General features: G+C 36.7%; 4 protein-coding genes across 9 annotated transcripts; 2 read left to right on the forward strand and 2 right to left on the reverse strand.

The window, feature by feature from the left end:
- LOC18606817 (probable inactive shikimate kinase like 2, chloroplastic) lies at window positions 1,740–5,406 on the forward strand. 3 transcript variants are annotated; one of them, XM_018117703.1, is made up of 8 exons: window positions 1,740–2,012; window positions 2,602–2,792; window positions 2,872–3,066; window positions 3,425–3,486; window positions 4,069–4,135; window positions 4,226–4,344; window positions 4,755–4,931; window positions 5,110–5,406. In XM_018117703.1, the coding sequence occupies exons 1-8, from the start codon at window positions 1,797–1,799 to the stop codon at window positions 5,196–5,198; spliced, it is 1,116 nt and encodes a 371-aa protein (XP_017973192.1). In that variant the 5' UTR covers window positions 1,740–1,796; the 3' UTR covers window positions 5,199–5,406. The 3 variants fall into 3 exon arrangements, with proteins under 3 accessions (XP_017973192.1, XP_017973193.1, XP_007040696.2); XM_018117704.1 differs by having other exon boundaries at window positions 2,602–2,712; window positions 2,915–3,066; XM_007040634.2 differs by having other exon boundaries at window positions 4,755–4,951; window positions 5,110–5,387.
- On the reverse strand, window positions 5,534–11,116 carry LOC18606818 (inactive poly [ADP-ribose] polymerase RCD1). 4 transcript variants are annotated; one of them, XM_007040635.2, is made up of 8 exons: window positions 11,098–11,116; window positions 9,719–9,872; window positions 8,303–9,554; window positions 7,317–7,558; window positions 6,805–6,908; window positions 6,211–6,396; window positions 6,019–6,114; window positions 5,534–5,908 (listed from the first exon to the last, which is right to left on the reverse strand). In XM_007040635.2, the coding sequence occupies exons 3-8, from the start codon at window positions 9,430–9,432 to the stop codon at window positions 5,846–5,848; spliced, it is 1,821 nt and encodes a 606-aa protein (XP_007040697.2). In that variant the 5' UTR covers window positions 9,433–9,554; window positions 9,719–9,872; window positions 11,098–11,116; the 3' UTR covers window positions 5,534–5,845. The 4 variants fall into 4 exon arrangements, with proteins under 4 accessions (XP_007040697.2, XP_007040701.2, XP_007040702.2 ...); XM_007040639.2 differs by lacking the exon at window positions 11,098–11,116 and adding an exon at window positions 10,878–11,091; XM_007040640.2 differs by lacking the exon at window positions 11,098–11,116 and adding an exon at window positions 10,878–11,049 and having other exon boundaries at window positions 6,805–6,869; window positions 9,719–10,156.
- Window positions 14,782–17,144, forward strand: LOC18606819. Its single transcript, XM_007040644.2, has 5 exons — window positions 14,782–14,913; window positions 15,037–15,107; window positions 15,450–16,087; window positions 16,343–16,454; window positions 16,899–17,144. The coding sequence occupies exons 1-5, from the start codon at window positions 14,839–14,841 to the stop codon at window positions 16,936–16,938; spliced, it is 936 nt and encodes a 311-aa protein (XP_007040706.1). The 5' UTR covers window positions 14,782–14,838; the 3' UTR covers window positions 16,939–17,144.
- On the reverse strand, window positions 17,274–19,924 carry LOC18606820 (uncharacterized protein At1g32220, chloroplastic). The gene is made up of 7 exons (XM_007040645.2): window positions 19,677–19,924; window positions 19,253–19,355; window positions 19,089–19,177; window positions 18,924–18,979; window positions 18,294–18,440; window positions 18,056–18,181; window positions 17,274–17,707 (listed from the first exon to the last, which is right to left on the reverse strand). The coding sequence occupies exons 1-7, from the start codon at window positions 19,772–19,774 to the stop codon at window positions 17,427–17,429; spliced, it is 900 nt and encodes a 299-aa protein (XP_007040707.2). The 5' UTR covers window positions 19,775–19,924; the 3' UTR covers window positions 17,274–17,426.

Here is a 19,936-nt window from a genome sequence, read left to right on the forward strand (position 1 = left end):
CGGCAGCAGCAAAAGCTCTGTCGTTTCATTCATCCACCAACGGGCAGGACGGGCAAAGTGATGGCGACCATACCTCCACCTTTCGACTTTGGCTAAGGGCAGTGCTGTCTTTGTCTGCCCGGCACTCAAGACGGGCTACTACTATATACCATGACTTTGCTGGAACGTACTAATGAACTAAATATAGATCCCCCCCCCCCCCTCCCCAACAATCTTTGATACAGTCAAGAAACATTTTCTTTTCTTATTGTTTCACCCACTCTTTTTCCCCTTTTTTACTGCCATGAAAACCCACTTTTACTGCTCAACATTAGTAAAAAACAATACCCTTTACGCTATATTAATGATATAGAACAATAATGTTCTCTTGTCCCATAAAACTCCTTTCGATATTGTGTATGTACCTAATGTTAGCTTTAAAACTCTTTAATTGCTATGTTTTTTGATTTACATGTTCCTCATGCTGACAGCCAAGAGAATATTCCCAAAGGAAATACTATCTACATTTGACAGAGGGTGATATCCACTTAGCCAGGTAAAGGCAAAAGGCAAAGAAAAAGGGGGTATTATTTTTCGAACTGCATTGATGATACTCATGCCATAAATAAACGACACCAACTTTTACTATGGAGGGATAAATACAAACTTACCTACTCGGTCCCTTTTGTTAGCAATAAAGTTTCATTGATTGTAAGGTAGTATTAATCACCAACAAAATCTAAAAGTTGGGAAGGGATGAATTAGATGAGAAGAAGGAAGGCTAGGGGTGTGGTTTTGAATAATGTGAGAGGAAGGGGGAAGTGAAGAAGTCAGGAGAGGGAGGGGAGGGCACTGAAACCTGATTCAGACTGGGAGTTTTTTCTTTTATCTTTTTATCCGAAAGTCTGAAATGAATCATTCATTCATAATTAGGGAGCTTTTAATGCATGGTGATAGCATGATGTGACTTATGGTGAAACATTTTATCTCTGGTGGTCCGGGGGACTACCACAACCACAACACTGTCTCATTGACTCTTCCACCACAGGGACAGGACCATTCTCTGTCTCTCTCTCTTTCCCCCACTTTTTCCTCGTATTTTTGTTATTTTCCCATCTCTTTTTGGAAAAAAGATTTTCAATTTGATATCAATAGACTAGCTGCTTGATTCTTTTGGTCTCTGTTTGTTATAGATTTTTTTTTCTTTTTAACTGTCCAAGAAAACCTTTATGAGTAAATTTGGATATTTGCACCCATCTCTTAGAATATGACTCTGAGATTATCTATTTTGCAAAAGACTTTTCTAAACCTAAAAAAGGTGCAAACAAACAAGAGAATCTCTCATAGTTTACCATGCATGTAGATAAATAGCAATTGATTTTTTTTCGCATTCTTTCTTTACAGTTTACTCTCTCCCAAACCAACAAGGCAAATCTGTAAAGGTGCTTACAGAAAGTGCTCTGTCCCCTTTCCAAAAACAAATGTTTTTTTTTCGTATGTACTACATTCTTGGAAATACTTCTTTCTTAACATGGCCAGATACTCTTCTGGTAAATAACCAAACCCAATAACCCAAATGAGGTCTAGCCATTTTCTTTCTTGTCCCACGTCCTGTCTTACAGACTGAAGTCCAAAGCAGTTGTTTGGGTTGAAAGTTCAGCCCATGGTTAACATGTTTTTTAGGCAGAACCCCAACCCATGAACCCAATTTTGATTTGTTGGAATGGGCTTATGACCCCAATAATTTTAATAAAGTACTGGTAACACTTATCTGCTCTGTTTCTCTCTCTTCATTTCTAGATCAGATGAAGTAAGCAATGGCTGGTGCAATTGCTAGCGCCGGTGCCACGCTCTGCTTCTCATCGCAAAACCCTATCAAAACCCTTCATTTCTCTACCAAAACACATTCTTTTTACTTCCCAAAACCTAAAGTTTCTGCCTTCAGATGGAACTCTGTGAGACCCATCAGCCCACTCCATGGCTTCTCCTGCAACTGTTTCTCCACCGTCTCCACCAACACTACCCACTATGAGGTTTATTTTCTTTGAATGTATTTATAGGCGTATTTTTGTGGTCTTTTTTTGGATCTTTCTTTCTTCTGATAACTAGATAGACTAGGCCAATTAGTTTAATTAAGCTTGATATTTGAAATTGTAAAGGTTTTTCTTTGTCCATTGAGGCTTTTGATTTTGGTCTCAATTTTCAATTTTTCCCTTATTTTTTTGGGACTCTAATTGTGTAATAATCCAATTAAGAAATCCAGATTAGAATCTGAAGGTTGTTTACCTGTATAGAGTTGCAATTCGTCTCTAGAAAAGCAGATTCTTCTTTTCAGGAAGAGAATGTTATAAATACAGTTATCAGTTAAACCAAATAACTATGCCAATCTAATTCTATCGATGCCATTGTCTGTTCAGACTCATTTGTTGGGATTGAAACTCTGCCCCCATGTATGCTAATACTAAACTTGTGACAATATCTTGGACTAGAAGGAAACTTCCCCAAGGCCATCCGTACTTACATAAGTCATGAATTTGAGAATGTTTTCTTTTGATTTTCCAGTCATTTTTATCATTAGTGTCTGTTGTCGGGCCTTACTTAATTCGATGGAGCATGTTACAGTTCTCCGATGGGTCTTCTGAAGTGGAACTAAGGTTGCAACTTGGCGGCCAAGATGTTCCAAGTGCCAAAGATATATTTGTGGATGCGGATGGTACTTCTCTAACTGTAAAAGTACGGCAGGCTGGGTCCTTCGTCATACTTATAGAAACTAATAGTCTCTTTGAGAAAATAAAGCCTGCTGAAACAATATGGTTCGTGGCACTGAGTATTAATGAACTTAAATCTATTAAGATCTTTACACATTTAGATTTACCGTCTTGTCTTGAACAGGTATATAGATGATGATCAACTCGTTATTAACTTAAAAAAGCAGGACCTGGATTTGGAATGGCCAGATATTGTGGAGTCATGGGAGTCCTTGTCAGCAGGTTCTATGCAACTCCTTAAAGGAACTTCAATTTACATTGTTGGGGATTCCACTGAAATTAACCAAAAAGTGGCTCGTGAACTTGCTGTTGCTCTTGGGTATTTGATCTACATTTCACCAATCCCACTTCTCTCTTTTTTTCCCCTTGTTTCTTGTTACATACCTGTTGATTATTCTTCTTGATACTTGACTTTCTCATTACATGTGTTGTTACTTGTTATTGTGAATCTTCATCCTTCTTGCATGTTGTCCTAATTTCAGCAGATAGAAAAAGAATAGTTCTTGTTCCTCAGGTTCACGACCTTCATTGGAATAGTCGTAATCTAGGTTAAGTCATTAAAAGCAAGAATTGTATCATAACTATCTATATTGTAACTTGATTTGCTAATAGATGATTACAAATCAACTTTGATTTCATGTGTCCTCTGATGATTTGATTGGTTGAAATGATTTCAGGTACACACCACTTGATACAAAAGAGTTGTTAGAAACTTTCACCAAGCAAACTGTTGATTCATGTGAGTACAATTTTTTGACCTTTTCAGTGAATGTCAGTTACTAGTAGCTGCCCCTGGCCCAAACATATACACATGACTGGATCTCAATGTCCTCCCTTGCTTTCCCTCGTACATAGTTACATACATTCATTCCATGTCTATAGCACTACAAGTCAGTATATTTTCCTCCAGAAGCACCTCAAGTCTGTTTTACAATTTACTTTGGATGATGTCACCCTGATAAATGTATGATATATATTTGGGGATGTGTTTGTGCTCACATGTGTGAAGAGTCACATTGTATCGACTCTTGAATCTGTGTACCATTGAATCACTGATGGGATAAGTAGTTGTCATTCTTGATATTGCCTCGTGCATTATAGCCAGTACAAATCGTTATCAGAGATGAACTCTTGCACACCTTTTTCCGTAATGAATTTACTGGACACTTGCCTTGACATTCTACATCATAAGGCAAAAGAGATGCACTATGATCTACTTCATATCTTGTCAATGTCAAATGACTTAAAGAGCCAGTGCTCACAAGCTCAGAGAGATTTCTGTTAAACAGCTTGCAGCTATTAATTGGTGTGATCTTTCCAGGGGTGCTGGCCGAAGGTTCTGACTCTGTGGCTGAAGCAGAAAGCGCTATATTGGAAAGCTTAAGTAGGTAAGGCATATGCCTTTTATTACTTCTTTTAATTTGCTTGTCATCAAATACATATTGTAATGCCTTCCTTTTGCTTGCTTGTTCTGGCAGTCATGTCCGGGCCGTTGTTGCAACATTAGGAGGGTCGCATGGAGCTGCTGGAAGGACCGATAAATGGAGGCATCTTTATTCAGGGTTTACCGTCTGGTTGTCACAAACTGAAGCTATAGGTACAGTTTTGTTTGCCCTTTATCCATTAATTTATTTCAGACAAGCTACTCTCATCTGTATTTCTCTTGCTGATAATTTGTTTCCAACAACTTTGGGACCAATACGTTTGCACATGAACATACTAGGTGAAAGAATCCCCTAACATTGTGCAACCGTTATGTACACAACCCAGGCTTCACTTGAAGCTATCATGATATATGCTTTGGGTGCATTAAAATACATTCCGTGTATCTCATTTTAGCTGGTGATCCTTACTTATAACTGTAAATAGGCCTTTAGTTATTCTGCGACCAAGTAGCTGCTCCACGAGTCAGGACAAAGTGCCTGCATACCTAATTTCAGGTTAAAGGTGCAGATAAAAAGTAGCTATTAAAATAATTTTCAGTTAACTCCCGAAATCCCGATGCAGATGAGGATTCAGCAAAGGAGGAAGCCAGAAGGCATGTTCAAGACGGTAGTCTTGGCTACTCCAATGCAGATGTGGTTGTGAAGCTCCAGGGTTGGGACGCTGACCATGCCAAAAGCTTAGCACAAGCATCGTTAAGTGCCCTCAAACAGTTAATTCTATCGGACAAGAAACTTCCAGGTATTGCTCTTCATGTGTAGGTAAGAGGAAACAGATGTATAAACAGACATTACCAGGTTAGGGGGTTGGGGAAAGGGACGGGACGGGAAGGGAAGGTGTTGATGTGAAATTGCAGTAGGGCATTCTATTCTAACCAACCTGTTAACTCGCTATTGTTTTTTCTGCTTTGTGTTTGAAGGTAAGAAGAGCCTTTATATAAGGTTAGGATGTCGTGGGCATAGGCCAAACATCAAGCCACCAGGGTGGGATCCATCAACTCCCAACTGATGTACAGCCTGCTACATTGGAAATTTGATTATTGTACAGACACAAATTGGATTTGTGTCGGGAAATTTACCGCTTGATTTCTTTTGGTCAAGCTGCCTGGTTCAAGCAGAAAATTTTCTTGTAACTTTAGCACATTTGAAGTTGGGATTCTAACACAGACAAAAACGCACCTTCAAACACTTTATTCAACTTATGACCGATTCCTCAACTACACAGTAAGTGATATTCATCTCCGTGTTCGCAATTGTCACCACTCAGCAGCAACAGCTGGTAAAAAAAAACTGAAAATAGTTTTCTTGTTTCTTTTCGGTGGGGTGGGGTAGATTTGGTTTGAATTTTGAAGCTTCTCCGCCCTCTTCGGTATTTGAATAGAAACCCCAGATGGGAAACTCAACAAGCGCCAGGGTATCAAATATTGATTACAACAGTCCACATTAAGAACAAGTACCATAAAAACAAGTTCAGATCGAAATCCTCCTCGCTACTTACGAAAATTACTTAACAATTACACGATCATAACAAAAATCTAAGTCCTACAGTACCTTAAATGTCGACGCATTTTAACTGACAGTCTCTGGATAACACCAAACTGAAGGACTCCGCAAGGACACAAACGCAGCAGACTACCAAACATATAAAATGATAATTCAGCGGCTGCCAGGACCCTTCATGTTCTGCTTCACCACCTGCAAGTCCTGCCTAGATGGTATCTGCAAATCACAGAAAAGTGAATTAGTATATGGTTAAATCATACCAAACTATTCTAGTGCTATTGCATTGCAGAGCCATTAAATCATCCCACAAAGGTTTTAACTCATACCTTGCATTGCAAAGATGTTATTGTTGACCTCAACAAATCATCTCCAACTAAAAACCTCAACTTCTTCACAAAGGCATCACGACTTATCTTCTTTGCCTGATGAAGCATCCGAAAAGAAAATAACACAGAAGAATCAGAAAACTTTAATAAAAACTGAGGGAAACTAACAATTAAACATCTTATTGAACATACCCTGAATAGTTCATAATGATTAGTAACTTGGTCCATATCTACACGAGGAATTTTAGTTGAAATAGCAGCAAACAACATAGGGAAAGGCATCCAGGGGGATTTAGGGGTCTTCGAAGTGTTTGAACCCAGGCTAGGATCATTTTCTTGGGATCCCCCCGAATCTGAAGTTTGGTGATTAATACTCCCCTAAATGACAAAAGAATCACCAGTTAACATAAGTAAATCTCACCTAAAAAAGTAATATCAAAACCCACATATATATCACGAGTACAAAGGTTATCTGAGTTGCTGTACGGCAGAAAACATGGGCATAAGGATTGCCTCATAATGCAGAAACTGATAAATTACTCAGTTCCATTCTAAATTTCTTCTAAATGTGCGCCTTTCCCTCCACCAGTTTGATGACATAAGTCAAAATTACTTATATCATATAGATACTATAGAAACATGTCACACTGAATCACACAAAATAATTTGTTGCATCTACCGCTCCAGAATGCAGATTTCAAAGCTTTAAGAATCTGAGTGCTCAAATAGCAACCACCTAACGAACACTGTTGCAGGACGAAAAAGCAGACCACATATATTACTCACCAATTCACCAGCAGATGGCACTACTGGAAAACGACCCTGAAGTGCTTGCGAAGATGCAGTGACGCCTGAAACAGCATTATTAGTTTCACTTCCAATCAAATGCCCTGTCAGAACAACATAAAGTTGGAGAGCTAAAGAACTGAAAATATTTCAAAAAAGGAAACATATGATAGCCATACAGAATTTGCAGAAGACACAGCCAACTAACTCATTGAACCAGTAGTTGGAGTGATGAGTGATCTCTTGAATGAAAAAACAAAAAGCCCCACCAAGAGGAGATATCAACGCATCATGGAAGAAGCCTTGTTTCTTAAATTAACAAACTTAAAACTCTTGTCATCCAAGTTTGAAATGAAGATTGGACGGTTGAGGCCGTTTAGTTGATTGGCAACCATCCAAATTTACTCCCCAGGTTCCATGAGTTGCGTAGAGTATCCAATTTGATGTAAGATAAAAGAAATTAAGAATGAATATATTCATCAAATAAACATTTTAAAGGAGAAATATACCACCTTTAGCAATGGAGGAGAGCTTGAAACTAACAACAAATTCTGGATATATGTGAGTGTTGATATTCATGTCCCAGATTATATAGTACTTTGGATGCTGAAGATCATCCACTCCACTATCAACATCCTCACTGCTAGGAAGATCTTGTGTACTTCCAGGGCTAAGACGCTCCATCTTTCCCATTATTACACGACAGAAAACCATGTATTGTATTCCATTTTCGTCAACATCACAATACTTTGCACTGCACAAATAAGTAGCAAGTGTTCAGTCCTAAAAATCACCACAGTATGGAAAATAAAACTTGAATATTTTATATGAGATGGATAAGGAAACGTTTATCTGGTTGGGATTATTAAACACGTGGCAGATAAAGGAAGCAGTGAAGAAAATAGAAGACCACTACCCAGTAGCAATTAGTGCTTAAAATATTGAAGAGATTAATGACAAAAAGAAAAGAAAGTAACTTTTTTTCACAAGAGTAAGAAGTATGCATTCAGAGTGAGCCTGATAAGAACATGAATAAAAAAAGTTCAACCAAAACATTTTCCCTAAATTTCAATAGAGAAAACAATTTATGTGAATCATAAGATAATGTACTTTTGGGACACTTACAACAAAGAGAAGAAGAAAAATACAGCAACAAAACAGTTCTATTCACTACATTGTACGCAACTAAACAGCCAAGTGTCATTATAAGGTAAAAATGAACCGTTAACTTCTCCATTTGCTGTCTTCATGTTTACTTAATCTATTTCTCAAAAGTAGGTAGCTCTAACCCTTATGTAATCACAAGGGCCTAAGCATTTATCTTTGGAAGGCAAGAAGAAAGGTACTTCTCTTGATATACAAAAAATTACTTAATTAACAAAATTACAATAAAGCCTAGCAGAATTTTCTTCACAGAAAATTTAAAAAAAAAGAAAACGAAAAAGGACTTGCATATTCAAAAGTATTCACACGGAAAACAATGAAACAAATCTCCAACCTGGTATTAGTTAATTCAGCCGCAGCAAGATGAACACCAGCACCATATTTGTGTGGAATTTTGGACAGCTTAGAATGCCCAACCCCATGCATCCTGATGGTAGGCAGTGCAGCTTTTGACGAAGCAAGCCAAGCATATTGAACATTCGCACTCCCCCGATACTTCTTCACAATTTGAACCTGCTTCTGGAAACACTCAAATCGGTATTGCTTTGATGCACCGAAGCAGGTTTCCACATCAAGAATATCCACACCTCCACAAGGGTGCATACCCTTACGAAACATCTTCTCAACCAACTGTTCATCCAACTCTACACCTGCAAACTCCTTTTCAGGTACTAAGTTTCTCCTATCCTCCAAAGCTTTGCTGGGTTTTGCATCAGCATTCCTGTCACAACTATCCTCAACTTCTACAGCACAATGGCTGGATGCAGGTTTCTGAGCAATTTGAAAATGTCTATCGAAAGAACTTGACTCCCCACTACATTCCTTCAACTTTGATTGCTCAACGCCATTAATGTCAATCTCAAGCTGTAGCTTGATCTCAGGGGGGGCATACGATTCACTAAAAATGGATTCTTTATCATTCTCAAATTCATGCTCACAGCACTGGTATGGCCCGTCCTCACCAGCAAATGTTTCTGGGAAGAAACAGCCATCTGCTTCATCAATCCAAGCAATTGGTTGTTTCAAGCCAGTTTTACAATCCAGTCGAAACATATGCAAAAAATCAAGCACAAAAGATTGACCATCTTTCTCAAGCTGAATAGCTGGCATCTTTGCGTCAAGATCTTTCCTAATTGAGGAAATGAGATCCTTGGGAAAATTGTTCCATTCACCATTTTCAAAGAACATTAGGCGCTTTGGAACGCCTGTTTTCCTAAAATTGGAATAGCAAAGCAGCAAAGATCTTTTGGAAGGATAACCACAACTCACAACTTTGCCATTGCAATCCTCTAGTCTCCTCCGCTTGCCATGTTTCTGGGATGGTAAACTCAAACTGGGCAATTGTGGTAATACCACATGCGAAGCTCCAGGAAAATATGTTGCTTGCTGCACTGCCCGTTTTCTCTTCATGCCATGAAGAACCCCAGGTTGACTATCCAATACCATGGCGTTCTGTGCTTCCATTTCTACCTAGATCAATCCCTATCGACAACTTTAAAACCCAAACTTCTAGCGTAAAAGCGAATATTAAATCCAGCCACTACCAAACTGAAAGAAACTGTCCCCTAAAAGTTGACAAGCAAATCCTGTAAGGAAAAAAAAAAGAAGTCAGGACATTAATAGACACAGATATCAGTTAAACATAACTAACAAAACTTCAGACTTAACAGAACCAACCAGTCAAACAAGTGGCTCAAAGCATATCAAACCAAACGTATTAGAATTACCGTGCAGTAAGAGGAATGCATACCTAGAACTGCAGTTAGTGTCGATCCTGTACATGTTCATGTTGCACATGTTCCTCTTCTTTTTTTTACAAGGTTAATTCCGGAAGAGAAAGCCACTTCCTTATTTACCCTACAGCATTAAGTAGCCCTGCCTTCTATTGCATCAAATAACAGCACCTAAAAATATTGTGGCAAACAAATTTCAAAATTATGGTTCAACAATTCGTTGGATTCTTTTTTTCTTTAATACGTTCAAATGAATAAAAAATGTACAGATTTCTTTAATTTTTTCCCCTTTTCTTTCTTTCCTTCTTTTGAGTTTCTGAGCAACAAATTTTACAGATCAAACGCCACGTTGACCTTCATTAATCACACGAATTTTCACTAAAACCACAAAATTTACTCGGATCTGAGTAAATATTATTAATCACATAAATCTTGAGACACCAAACAGCGTTGACCTGAAAAAAATGAACAAAATTTTTTTAAAAAAAAAATAACTACGAAAATCTGTAAATCAACAAAATGAAACCCCGTTGACCACAAACAGCAAAATGAACAAGCAAAATTATTCCGAAAATTTAAATCTTACAATGAATCCTGTCAAGAAATCAGAGTAAAAAAATCAACACAACCAAAGAAATCAAGATCCAGAAAAACTGGTAAATTCTCGCAAATACTTCCAGTCTGGAGATCAAAAAAATTAAAATGGAAAAATAAAATACAAAATCAACCTTAAAACATATTTTCTCCAAATTAACAAACTATATATTTTTTTCTAAAACTGAGCCAAAATATATATAAATAAGATTTCAGGAATTCTTGTAATTTCACGTAAAAAACAGCGAGATCAGGNATATATATATATATATATATATATATATATATATATTATATTCCCCAAATTAACAAACTAAATTGTTTTCTTGGCCCAAAAATCTAAGTCAAACAACGAAAATTAGGAATTTAAGAAATCTTGTAATTTCTCGCAAAATCTAAGAGTATCCTTCTTGATCCTCCAAAAAAACAAAACATTCACAGAAATCAACCGTCCAAAAAATTAATTATCCAACAAAATCAAATGAACGCCCTGCAGAAGCCAAGATCTAGCCAGATCTAAGCGATCCGGACTCAAAAATAACCCACAGAAACCTAAAACTAAAAGAAAATGAACGATATTACCTGAGAATGAGATAAATTTGTAGTGATTCTTTTATGATAAGAGAGGGTTTTTCGTTTATTTTTATTTGTTTTATTTATCTTTTTTATTTTTTGAGAGAAAGAAAGATAGTGAGAATGGGGAGGGGGCTGGAGAGAGGGAGAGAGAAAAAAGAAAAAAAAAAAGAGAAAATTCGAAAACCCAAAACTCAAATGAAATACGACGCCGTTAATAAGAATGAACCTGTCTCTCATCCCTCAGCGTTGACGGCGTTTCCAGAGTCGGTGGTCTTCTCACCTTTCTCTCTCTCATTGCTTTCCCGTGAATTCTTTTTTTTCCTTTTTCTCTCTCTCTATCTCCCTTTCTTGGAAGAAAAGCAAGGGCAAATCCAACCATCCAACGATAATGGCGGGGATTGATAAAGTTACCAGCTGTCTGTCACCGTGTCGATTTTGATTGGACCTTCGCTTTGGTTGACTCAGAAACTACACACGGGAGGGAAAACATTTGATTGGTTTTGGTAGAAAAGGGTCATTTTCGACATTCAAAAAAAAAATCCTAAAGGCGGTTGTTAGAAACATTGTTCTCGTTCTTATTGCATTGTCATAAGTATGTCATGTTTATGTAACTTACTAATATTTATAATATATGTTATCACATAATTAATATATTTATTAAATAAATTTAATTAAATTAAATTAAATTTTATATGATATAATATTTAATAAATTTATTTAAACACTATTAATACAAATCTATTTAATAAATAACATAAATAAATTAAACAAATCTTATTAATCAAATTAACATAATTACATGATAAATTAAACTTATTTAAAAAATGAAATACAATACCCTTAAATTCAAACTCACACCAAGAATATTCAAAGAATTATCGAGTTTCATTGAGAAGGGTAATTTTGAAAATCAATAACTCTAGTAGGGTACAATCGGGAAATCGGATAACGTATACTGTTGACTTGATATGATTTTGTTTGGTATGCAAGTGTAGAATAATTGAGAGGGTGGGACCGAATTTCAAAAGAAGATAAAGTTCGTGAGGTTCGTGTCAATCTTTAATATTTGGGTGCGTGGAAGCACACCAGCACAAGGCTTGTCTCCTAGCCATAGTGGGGCCCCGTTGTGTAGGTACTAACTAAGTATTTATTTGTTGTTATGGTACTATCTTTATTGGCACTTAAATTATTTGGTAGCAATGGGAAACTTCCTCAACCTAAAGAATACAGAAATGTTTAGCACATCAACTGCCGGATTGAGACTGGGTAAATGGAAACTGCCTTTAATATTACTTGTCGAAGAAGGTGTTAGTGGTACTACAACCTCAACTACATTATTCAAGTCATGAAAAAAACGAGTCACGATGATACTTACTGAATATCAATATTGATCAGTTTAGTTTTAAAAATTTTAAAAATCGAATTAATTGAATTCGTGTGAAAAACAATTGAAATTGACCGAATTATAATAGAAATTGAAATCATTGATTCAATTAATTATAAAATTGATTATATTTAAGAATATTATTAATGATCAATTTTTTGATTGATTTATTTGCAAATTATAGATATCGAAATTTGACTTAAATTAACTAAATTCAATCGGATTCGATGAATTATTTTGTTTTGAGTCGATTAATGCTCACTCGGATTATTAGTGGTACTTAGTCTATAAAATTAAGTCTCTTTTATTTCTTTTTTTTCATTTAGATAAATCTCCTTAATTAGGGTTTTTTTTTTTCTCAAACTTTGAAGAACTAGCCCAAGATCACTAAAATTCTTGATTATTTTTTAATTTTTTGAAAATTTAAAATAAGAAAAATACTTTTGATATTTTGGAACATATTTAAAAATAATAAAAAAGAAGAAGATTATTTTAAGAGAATAATGATTTGGAACCGGCTGGGCTTGGTCTTAAAAATCCAAGCCCAACATAAAATGGCCCCGGGCTAGGATTCCAATGTCGAAACCCAACCCATGAACAAGTATACCGTTGGTCTACGCCTCTATGGGAAACGTTTCCACGTTTGGCTGGCGGCTGCAGCTTCCGGGAATCATTAAGAAAGTAGTGAGAAAAGTAAAAGGCATCTGATTCGATCAAAACCTTAAAATTCCAACACCCAAACGCTGTCTGCTTTGATCATGGTGGTCTGAGAATAACCTTAATATCAGTATATTTTCTTTACTGCCCCCGAATTCAGACTTCCCCTATTAAGTTCTGTTTTTCTATTTGCCTTTGGAATCTGAATTAGCATCAAATTTACGGAATTTTTAAGTTATTGGGATTCATCCGCATCAGATTTTTATTCTTGTTGAACCCGATACTTACGTTACCTTTTAATAGATGTCCTATAAGCAACAACATCTAAATAGATTCGACTTAATAATCAAAATTAATGTAAAAAAATCGTTCTAATTAAAAACATGCACTAAAGATGAATTTCGGGTTATATTAAAAAAAATTAAGAAGAATTGAAGTAATTGATTCGTAAAAGTTTTTAAATTTATATTTGTTAATGTGCAGATTGAATTACTCAAGAGGATGAAGAATAGATATTGTGTTTTTAATTGATTTATTGAATTTGATTAGGTAAAGATGTAGAAGGAGGCTTTCTTTTTCTGGTTGGAAGATTCCATGGACAATATTCAGCATCAATAACTTGTTGGCCAAGTAGATGACTTCTGCGCCGGCCATGACTGGGAATGAGCATTTGATTTTGTAATACTACCAAAGAAAGTATGAATGGTGGTTTGAATTAATAGAAGAATAAGCTATTTTCTTCAAGTGTCTCGATATGCCTTTTGATTTTGGGACAAGGGTGTGGGGTCTGATTCAATCACTTCTCTCTTTTGTTTTCTGGGATCTTTCTTGGAGCAGTGGGCTTGAAGATTTATAGAAACTCCCTTCACTCTAAGTAACTCTAGGATTCATACTACAGCTAGATTATGACTCTGCTTTGATCTTTTCAAGGTTATCAATTCAAGAACATGACCAAGTTTTCTGTCCTTATTGGGTTAAAAAAACAAAAGCATACCAGGTCCTAGTAAAGAAAGACTTTGTGTTATTCATTCAGGAAACCATAGCAAGAAAAGAAAAAGATATATATATAGTTATTGAAGGGAAGGGGACAGATGCACAACCATCTGTGGGTGCAGGCATATGATTGATTGCTACAGTCTGTCCTCTCCTCTTAAAAGTGAAAGTGAAGCTGTGACTTTTCTTTGCAGCAGAGCAATGAACAAGGCGTTCCCCTTTTCCACTTGACCTTAATATATGGTCTTGGTCTTCCAACTCTTTCTTTGTAGGAAGAAGATGCTTTCCAAGAAAAACAAGTATCACCAAGCTCCATGCTAATTGTCACAAAGCAATCAATTATGTAGTAAAAGATGTACCGCTAAGCCTCTTGATGCATAAAATCCTTAAGTTTACTTAGTCCCAACATAGTCATCGAGCTCTTCGTTCAACTTACCAATTATGTTTCATTTAAATCTAAATTATGAAAATATATACACGTTAAAAGGTCTTTAAAAGAATCAAGATGATTGTTTTTAGTTTTAATCTATGTTGTGTTCAAGTAAACTTATTATATCAGTCATCAATGCGTCTCGATTAAGTTGCATAACTTACTTGAACATAATAATCAACAAATTGTTATTCTTTTTTTAATTATTTATAAACTATTACCTCGAACTCAAAGAGATAATTATTTTTCTATTTAGTATTTTAACTTGAAATACCATCTGCGGCCCTAAATCGGGAAATGGCATCGCTGCATTGGGCTAATGGCTGGGTTCAGACTCGAGCACTCCAATGCTTGGGCTTTCTTTAACATGTTATAGTGTGCTTGCTTTGGGGTTTAGGCCCAAATGAAATAAAAATGGGGAAGGGTTTAAGTTTTAGTCCTTGTCTGGCTGTCCCTCCAGTGGTTCTAAGAACCGGGGAAATCCTTTGACAGAAGAAGAAAACATGGGCAAAGAAGGTGATCTTTGGGACGACTCTGCCCTCGTCGACGCCTTCGACAGCGCTATGTCCAAATACAAGGTTCCCTTCTCTCTTCTTGACGTTTACTTTTGTTTGGGTTTTCTCAGTTTTCAGCTGCAATTAAAACTTTTTAAGTGCGTAATTGGATTTTGTTTTATTGTTATTTGCATTTTTGTTCTGCAGAGGATGCATGGCAAGAAAACCAGTGAGGAAAATGTCTCTGTTGTTGATCAATGCGGTGATGAAGCTATGAAGTAAGCCTTCTTTCCTGGTTTTTAGAAGTTATGAATATTAGTACATTGTTTTCTCAGAAATGCAATTTTTGTGTAATTTTCAGAAACTGTTGTTGAATGAATATGCTGTTGATGATGGGATTTTTTTGTTTTAAGGAAAATGTCATGGTTTCTATTGCTGATTGAATGAATCGTTTACATGAAGTTCAATTTTGATGATTTTCAGATATGTTGTTTGGGGGTAGAATCTTGTCATCTGCATTTTCTTTCTGCTTCTTTACTGTTATTCGAGTTTTCTTGTTTCATTGTTGGCCTGAGACTTGAATATTAAGTTTTTACTTTCACTTCGTATGCTTCATGAAGACATAGGGATGCAGGAGAGAACAGCAATGCTACATCAGATACTGGAACAGAATCGGCTGAGGCAAAGGATCTTCAACCGGATGAAGAAAATGATAACATAAATTCACAGACGCCTGAACGTTATATAGATTCATCAAATAATCTGCCAATGCAGGATAAGCAAGATGGCCATAAAGGCTATTCAGATGTGCAAGGTACAGAAGACTATAACCAATTGCTTAGCCAGTATTATGAGGTTGAAGAGAAGAGACAAAAGCTTCTGCAGCAGATGCAGCAATTTGGTAGCTGGAATTACCAATATCCTGCTGAGGGTTCTAGTGCAGCTGCGCAATGGGGTACCTCTTGTACTTCTCAGGAATATCCAATTCATACAAGTCAAGCTTCACACTCAACTGTCGTCTGTTCGTGTTGCCCATATGTATCTCAATCTTTGGTGACTCCATGCACATCATACCCTTGCTGTTCCTTGGGTGGGACATGTGTTGGCAAAACTAGCACTAACACAAATAATGCAGTGGCTCACGGAACCTTATCCACGGCCATAGACTGTGACATTGTCAAAACAGCTATGGGAGCTGCAGAAAGAGCAATATCCTCCATGACGAATAAAGCTTCTGTTAATCCTAATATAAATGAGGGTAAGGATGGCTTTTCCCAAGTGTTCTTAGGAGTTATCAGGCAATTGTTTATTGTTTGAAGCAGATTTTTATGCTTGTCAATTTATCATCGTTACAACTAAACATGTAATTGATAATATTATGCTCATAACTTTAGCCTGATTTGATGATCATACTCTGCTTGTATTGTTCTTTGATAATGTGAAATTTTTGCCTAGGACATTTTAATGTCCTTGTTCAAATTTCTCATTGATTTTACATTTTCCTTGAGTGCAGACAACAAGGAGAAGAAAGACGGTGAAGGGGAAACGAATCAAAGTACTACCTTTGAAACTGATCTCGCTGTACTTTTAAATGCATGGTATTCTGCAGGCTTTTACACGGGGAAGTAAGTAATTCTGTTATTCCCCTTTTTCTAATGATTATGGTAAATGAGCATCTATGAAAATACATCTTTAAGCTGACCCAGCCTTTTGCTAATCTAGTGCTGATTGAGGGCTCACAAGGATCAGGCATATATAAATTTGTCTTGATGGGCTACTATACATATTTGTGATAAATGGCTAGAATCTAATTCATTAAGTATCAGATATCCAGTCTAATGTGATCTCTAAGAGTATTGCCTTATTAGTTATTTTCATATGTACATGCCTGCTGGATGTTTCATCCATTTCTTTCATTTGAGTTATGCCTATGCATTGCCTTTCATCAGACTCTATTAAGTAACTTTAGCTATTGGTATATCTCCGCAAGTATGCCTTTAAATTTGTATATCAAATAATGAAGTTACATTGAACGCTCCTGATCATGGAAGTTTGACATTGAGGTGCAGGTATCTTATGGAGCAGAATATTGCAAGGAAACGGCAGTGATAAGCATTCTTCTGGAATGTGGAACAGAGCTGTTACAAGTTTGGCTCATATAAAAACGAAGAATCTGGTGTGTTGCAAGTTTTATACTGTATTTTGACATGGCTTACAGTGACAAAGTCACCCAATCACCGCTTGCTTTGTATCTCATTTCAGCTCTCGCTGTATAATTGCTTAAAATCTAAATATATCAAGTTTTTATTTGTTGAGAGAGAGCTGTTTCCCTTGCTCTAGGGCAAGGAAGGCTTGCTGTAAAACTTTTTATGGTTAATTGCTTCTTTTTATTACTTCAGGACCTTTGGGGTTTGCTGCCTTTTTTTTAAAAAAAATATTTCTCATGAATAAATTTGAAACACTTTACAACAGCTGAACTTTGCAATTAGTCAATTTGAACGATCAAGGACAACATGAAGGATGTTAAAACAAGTAACATTTGTTATCCAGGTGCTGTGTATAGGTTACTAACAACTAGTTTAATATATTGAAGTGATTCAAGCTTTCACTTTTGCAGCAGCTTCCTTGATTTGTTCAATTGTGAAAATGCCGAAGAAGTCGTCATCTTTTACTGCATTTATGACTGCGTATGCAACATCATCTACACTAACAGGCGGTGCCAAGAGCAGATCAGATGCTGGAAGAGAACTTAAAGGCTTGGTTAAGTTCTCCGTAGCACTAAGAATTCTCTCCAGTGGCTCCCCAACCAGATCCAGTGGAAGCTCAAAACCATCCACTCTCCTCTTTCCATATATGAAAGCTGGCCTTAGGACAACGCCTGAAGTCCAAAGTCAAAAAAAGTTAAAGGACACTTAGTAGAGAAGGACAAGTACCTTAAAAAGACGAGAAGCAGAGGATGTTTGATGGCAAAATAGGATCAATTGAAAGGGTTAAAGTTCAAAAAATAATCCACACATGGCATTAGGTACATGAGTCTCCCCTTTTCCCTTGCCTTAGTGGGACCAAGGCTTGTTCATCCTGAAGTGGCTTTTGACATAACTGACCTCCCCTACCATTGTTCGCAAGAAATCTCTTTCTTGCTACTAGTTTTAAATCGTTAGACAGGCATCTAAAATATCTTCCCAAACATAAGCAAAAGCCAATAAGGTTAGTCATTGTAGATTACCAGAGTTTGGATATTTCGAAAGAACTTCTGATTCAGCTTTCCTCTTTCCTGTGAAGTATCCAGATGATAGTAAAAATGATGGTAGGTTGTAATCATGTACTGAGATTAAGATAAACTTGGGAATCCCTGCAAGGAAAAGAGACGACATTACAGAGGATATACTCCCTGCCAAAATCCTTTAGCAAGAATTTAACTTAAGGATTTAAATGACTATAAGTTGATCATTAATAATCCTTACCAAAATCCTTTGCAGCATTTACAGCTGTGACATTAGCCTCGCCATTAATTCTTTTCATCTGTTCCTCACTGCCAAAACCTCCCAGAGTCGACACCACAGCTGTAGCCCCAACAAGTACTTCATCCCAGTTTGCATAGAAAACATCTCCTGTGTAACAACAAGATAATTTGTTAAATTGCATTCACAGACAAATGAGGATAAGTGAACTAAGACTAAGATAACCGAACAGCAAAGAAAGACTTTACATAAACCAAAATCTAACATCCTGTGGAGTGGCAATAGTCTACTCAAAGGGTAATAGGACCAATGCACAACCTATGCAACAACAATGGAGACATATAGCTCTCTCTTTTCAGTTGAAGGATGAAACATTTCGAGAGATGTTACATCTTGAACTTCTAAACAAGAACATCGCTAACTGGTTACCAACTATCACGCCATCCTTGATATATTAGCTATCCATTGCAAAAGGAAGAAAAGTTCTAAAAGCAAATTCAGAACCTGGCATTCAATGTTATGGCAAATTCTAAGTCTACAAGCAAGAGAGTTTCTGCACTCTATTGTTGTGAGACTATCTGCATAACAGAACTTTAATAAAAATGGATCTATTCAAAGGAGAACAAAACATGCCTGATATCCAATTAACCTGATTCACCCATGAACCTGGGTAAGTAGGGCGCCCTGACCTGAAAGAAATAATCAAAAAGTTCAAGTTTCTAAACAAATTATTAAGCTCTCAATCACTCACAAAAAAGGCAACATAAGCAAGTCAAATCAGCTGGACAACTTTCAGACCTGCTTAGGCTTATAACCTCTATGCCCTTGGATACCGCAGCCTTGCATATCGCAGAACCAACAAAACCACTGCCTCCTAAGACAACAACCTACAAAGGAAACCATGTTGGTGAGCAATCGGTGCTTATTAACAACCCAAACACGCAGAGTTCAAACGATAATACCTTTTCGCTCTTGACATCAGCCACGACATCTATGGTAGGGGATCTTGAGTCATCTTTGATTCCTGCTTCTGCATATCTACATTTCACACCAAACTTGCACAAGCTGCAATCATATTGAACACAGAGAAAAACCCAATGTCACACTGTTGAATTCGACTTCCAAGTAACTAAGAAAGTGGACAAAAGATTTCAATTTCCACCCCAAAAAAAAAGAAACATTCCTCATTTGACAAGCCGAAACAAGGCAAAAATTGAAAAACAGATGTAAAAGCTTCGACATGCATAAATTCAGATTGAAAAAAGAAAATTACATGAATAATTATCCTTTTTATTGGGGAAAAAAAGACTACACATAAATAGAAATTTATCAATTTTAGTGTTTAGGAAGAAAAAAAATAATTGTGTGGAAGAGAAAGGAAAGGACCGGTTCTGAGGAAGTGAGTTGGGGCGAGTTGGAAAGGAAGCGGTGGTGAGAGAAGAGAGAGGAGCTGTAACGGCAAGGAAGGCCCGAAACGACGTCATGTTGCCGCGAAAGGACTGAGGCAATCAGCGTCAACGGTAAGGCGGTAATCTCGGAGAAAACGTTGCTGGCAATCAAATGGGCCGTCGCGCGATGTACCTGTGGCGTCAAACTCCTACTCTCAAGAGGCTTTAAAATTTTTGATGCCTCAATTTACCATTCAA

Source organism: Theobroma cacao, chromosome 3 (genome assembly GCF_000208745.1).
Source record: "Theobroma cacao cultivar B97-61/B2 chromosome 3, Criollo_cocoa_genome_V2, whole genome shotgun sequence".
Taxonomy (NCBI): domain Eukaryota; kingdom Viridiplantae; phylum Streptophyta; class Magnoliopsida; order Malvales; family Malvaceae; genus Theobroma; species Theobroma cacao.

What these genes read in the sequence shown, in the direction of transcription:
- LOC18606817 (XM_018117703.1), top strand. Translation starts at nt 1,797, where the DNA reads ATGGCTGGTGCAATTGCTAGCGCCGGTGCCACGCTCTGCTTCTCATCG. An exon ending in AAGCCTGCTGAAACAATATG is followed by an intron (nt 2,793 to 2,871) that starts GTTCGTGGCACT and finishes TGTCTTGAACAG; the next exon opens with GTATATAGATGATGATCAAC. An exon ending in CAAGCAAACTGTTGATTCAT is followed by an intron (nt 3,487 to 4,068) that starts GTGAGTACAATT and finishes TGATCTTTCCAG; the next exon opens with GGGTGCTGGCCGAAGGTTCT.
- LOC18606818 (XM_007040635.2), bottom strand. Translation starts at nt 9,432, where the DNA reads ATGGAAGCACAGAACGCCATGGTATTGGATAGTCAACCTGGGGTTCTT. An exon ending in GCTGAATTAACTAATACCAG is followed by an intron (nt 7,559 to 8,302) that starts GTTGGAGATTTG and finishes TTATTTGTGCAG; the next exon opens with TGCAAAGTATTGTGATGTTG. An exon ending in GCTCTCCTCCATTGCTAAAG is followed by an intron (nt 6,909 to 7,316) that starts GTGGTATATTTC and finishes TTGTTCTGACAG; the next exon opens with GGCATTTGATTGGAAGTGAA.
- LOC18606819 (XM_007040644.2), top strand. Translation starts at nt 14,839, where the DNA reads ATGGGCAAAGAAGGTGATCTTTGGGACGACTCTGCCCTCGTCGACGCC. An exon ending in TGCGGTGATGAAGCTATGAA is followed by an intron (nt 15,108 to 15,449) that starts GTAAGCCTTCTT and finishes TGCTTCATGAAG; the next exon opens with ACATAGGGATGCAGGAGAGA. An exon ending in TAATCCTAATATAAATGAGG is followed by an intron (nt 16,088 to 16,342) that starts GTAAGGATGGCT and finishes CCTTGAGTGCAG; the next exon opens with ACAACAAGGAGAAGAAAGAC.
- LOC18606820 (XM_007040645.2), bottom strand. Translation starts at nt 19,774, where the DNA reads ATGACGTCGTTTCGGGCCTTCCTTGCCGTTACAGCTCCTCTCTCTTCT. An exon ending in CTGATGTCAAGAGCGAAAAG is followed by an intron (nt 19,178 to 19,252) that starts GTATTATCGTTT and finishes TTTCCTTTGTAG; the next exon opens with GTTGTTGTCTTAGGAGGCAG. An exon ending in TTCGAAATATCCAAACTCTG is followed by an intron (nt 17,708 to 18,055) that starts GTAATCTACAAT and finishes TTTGGACTTCAG; the next exon opens with GCGTTGTCCTAAGGCCAGCT.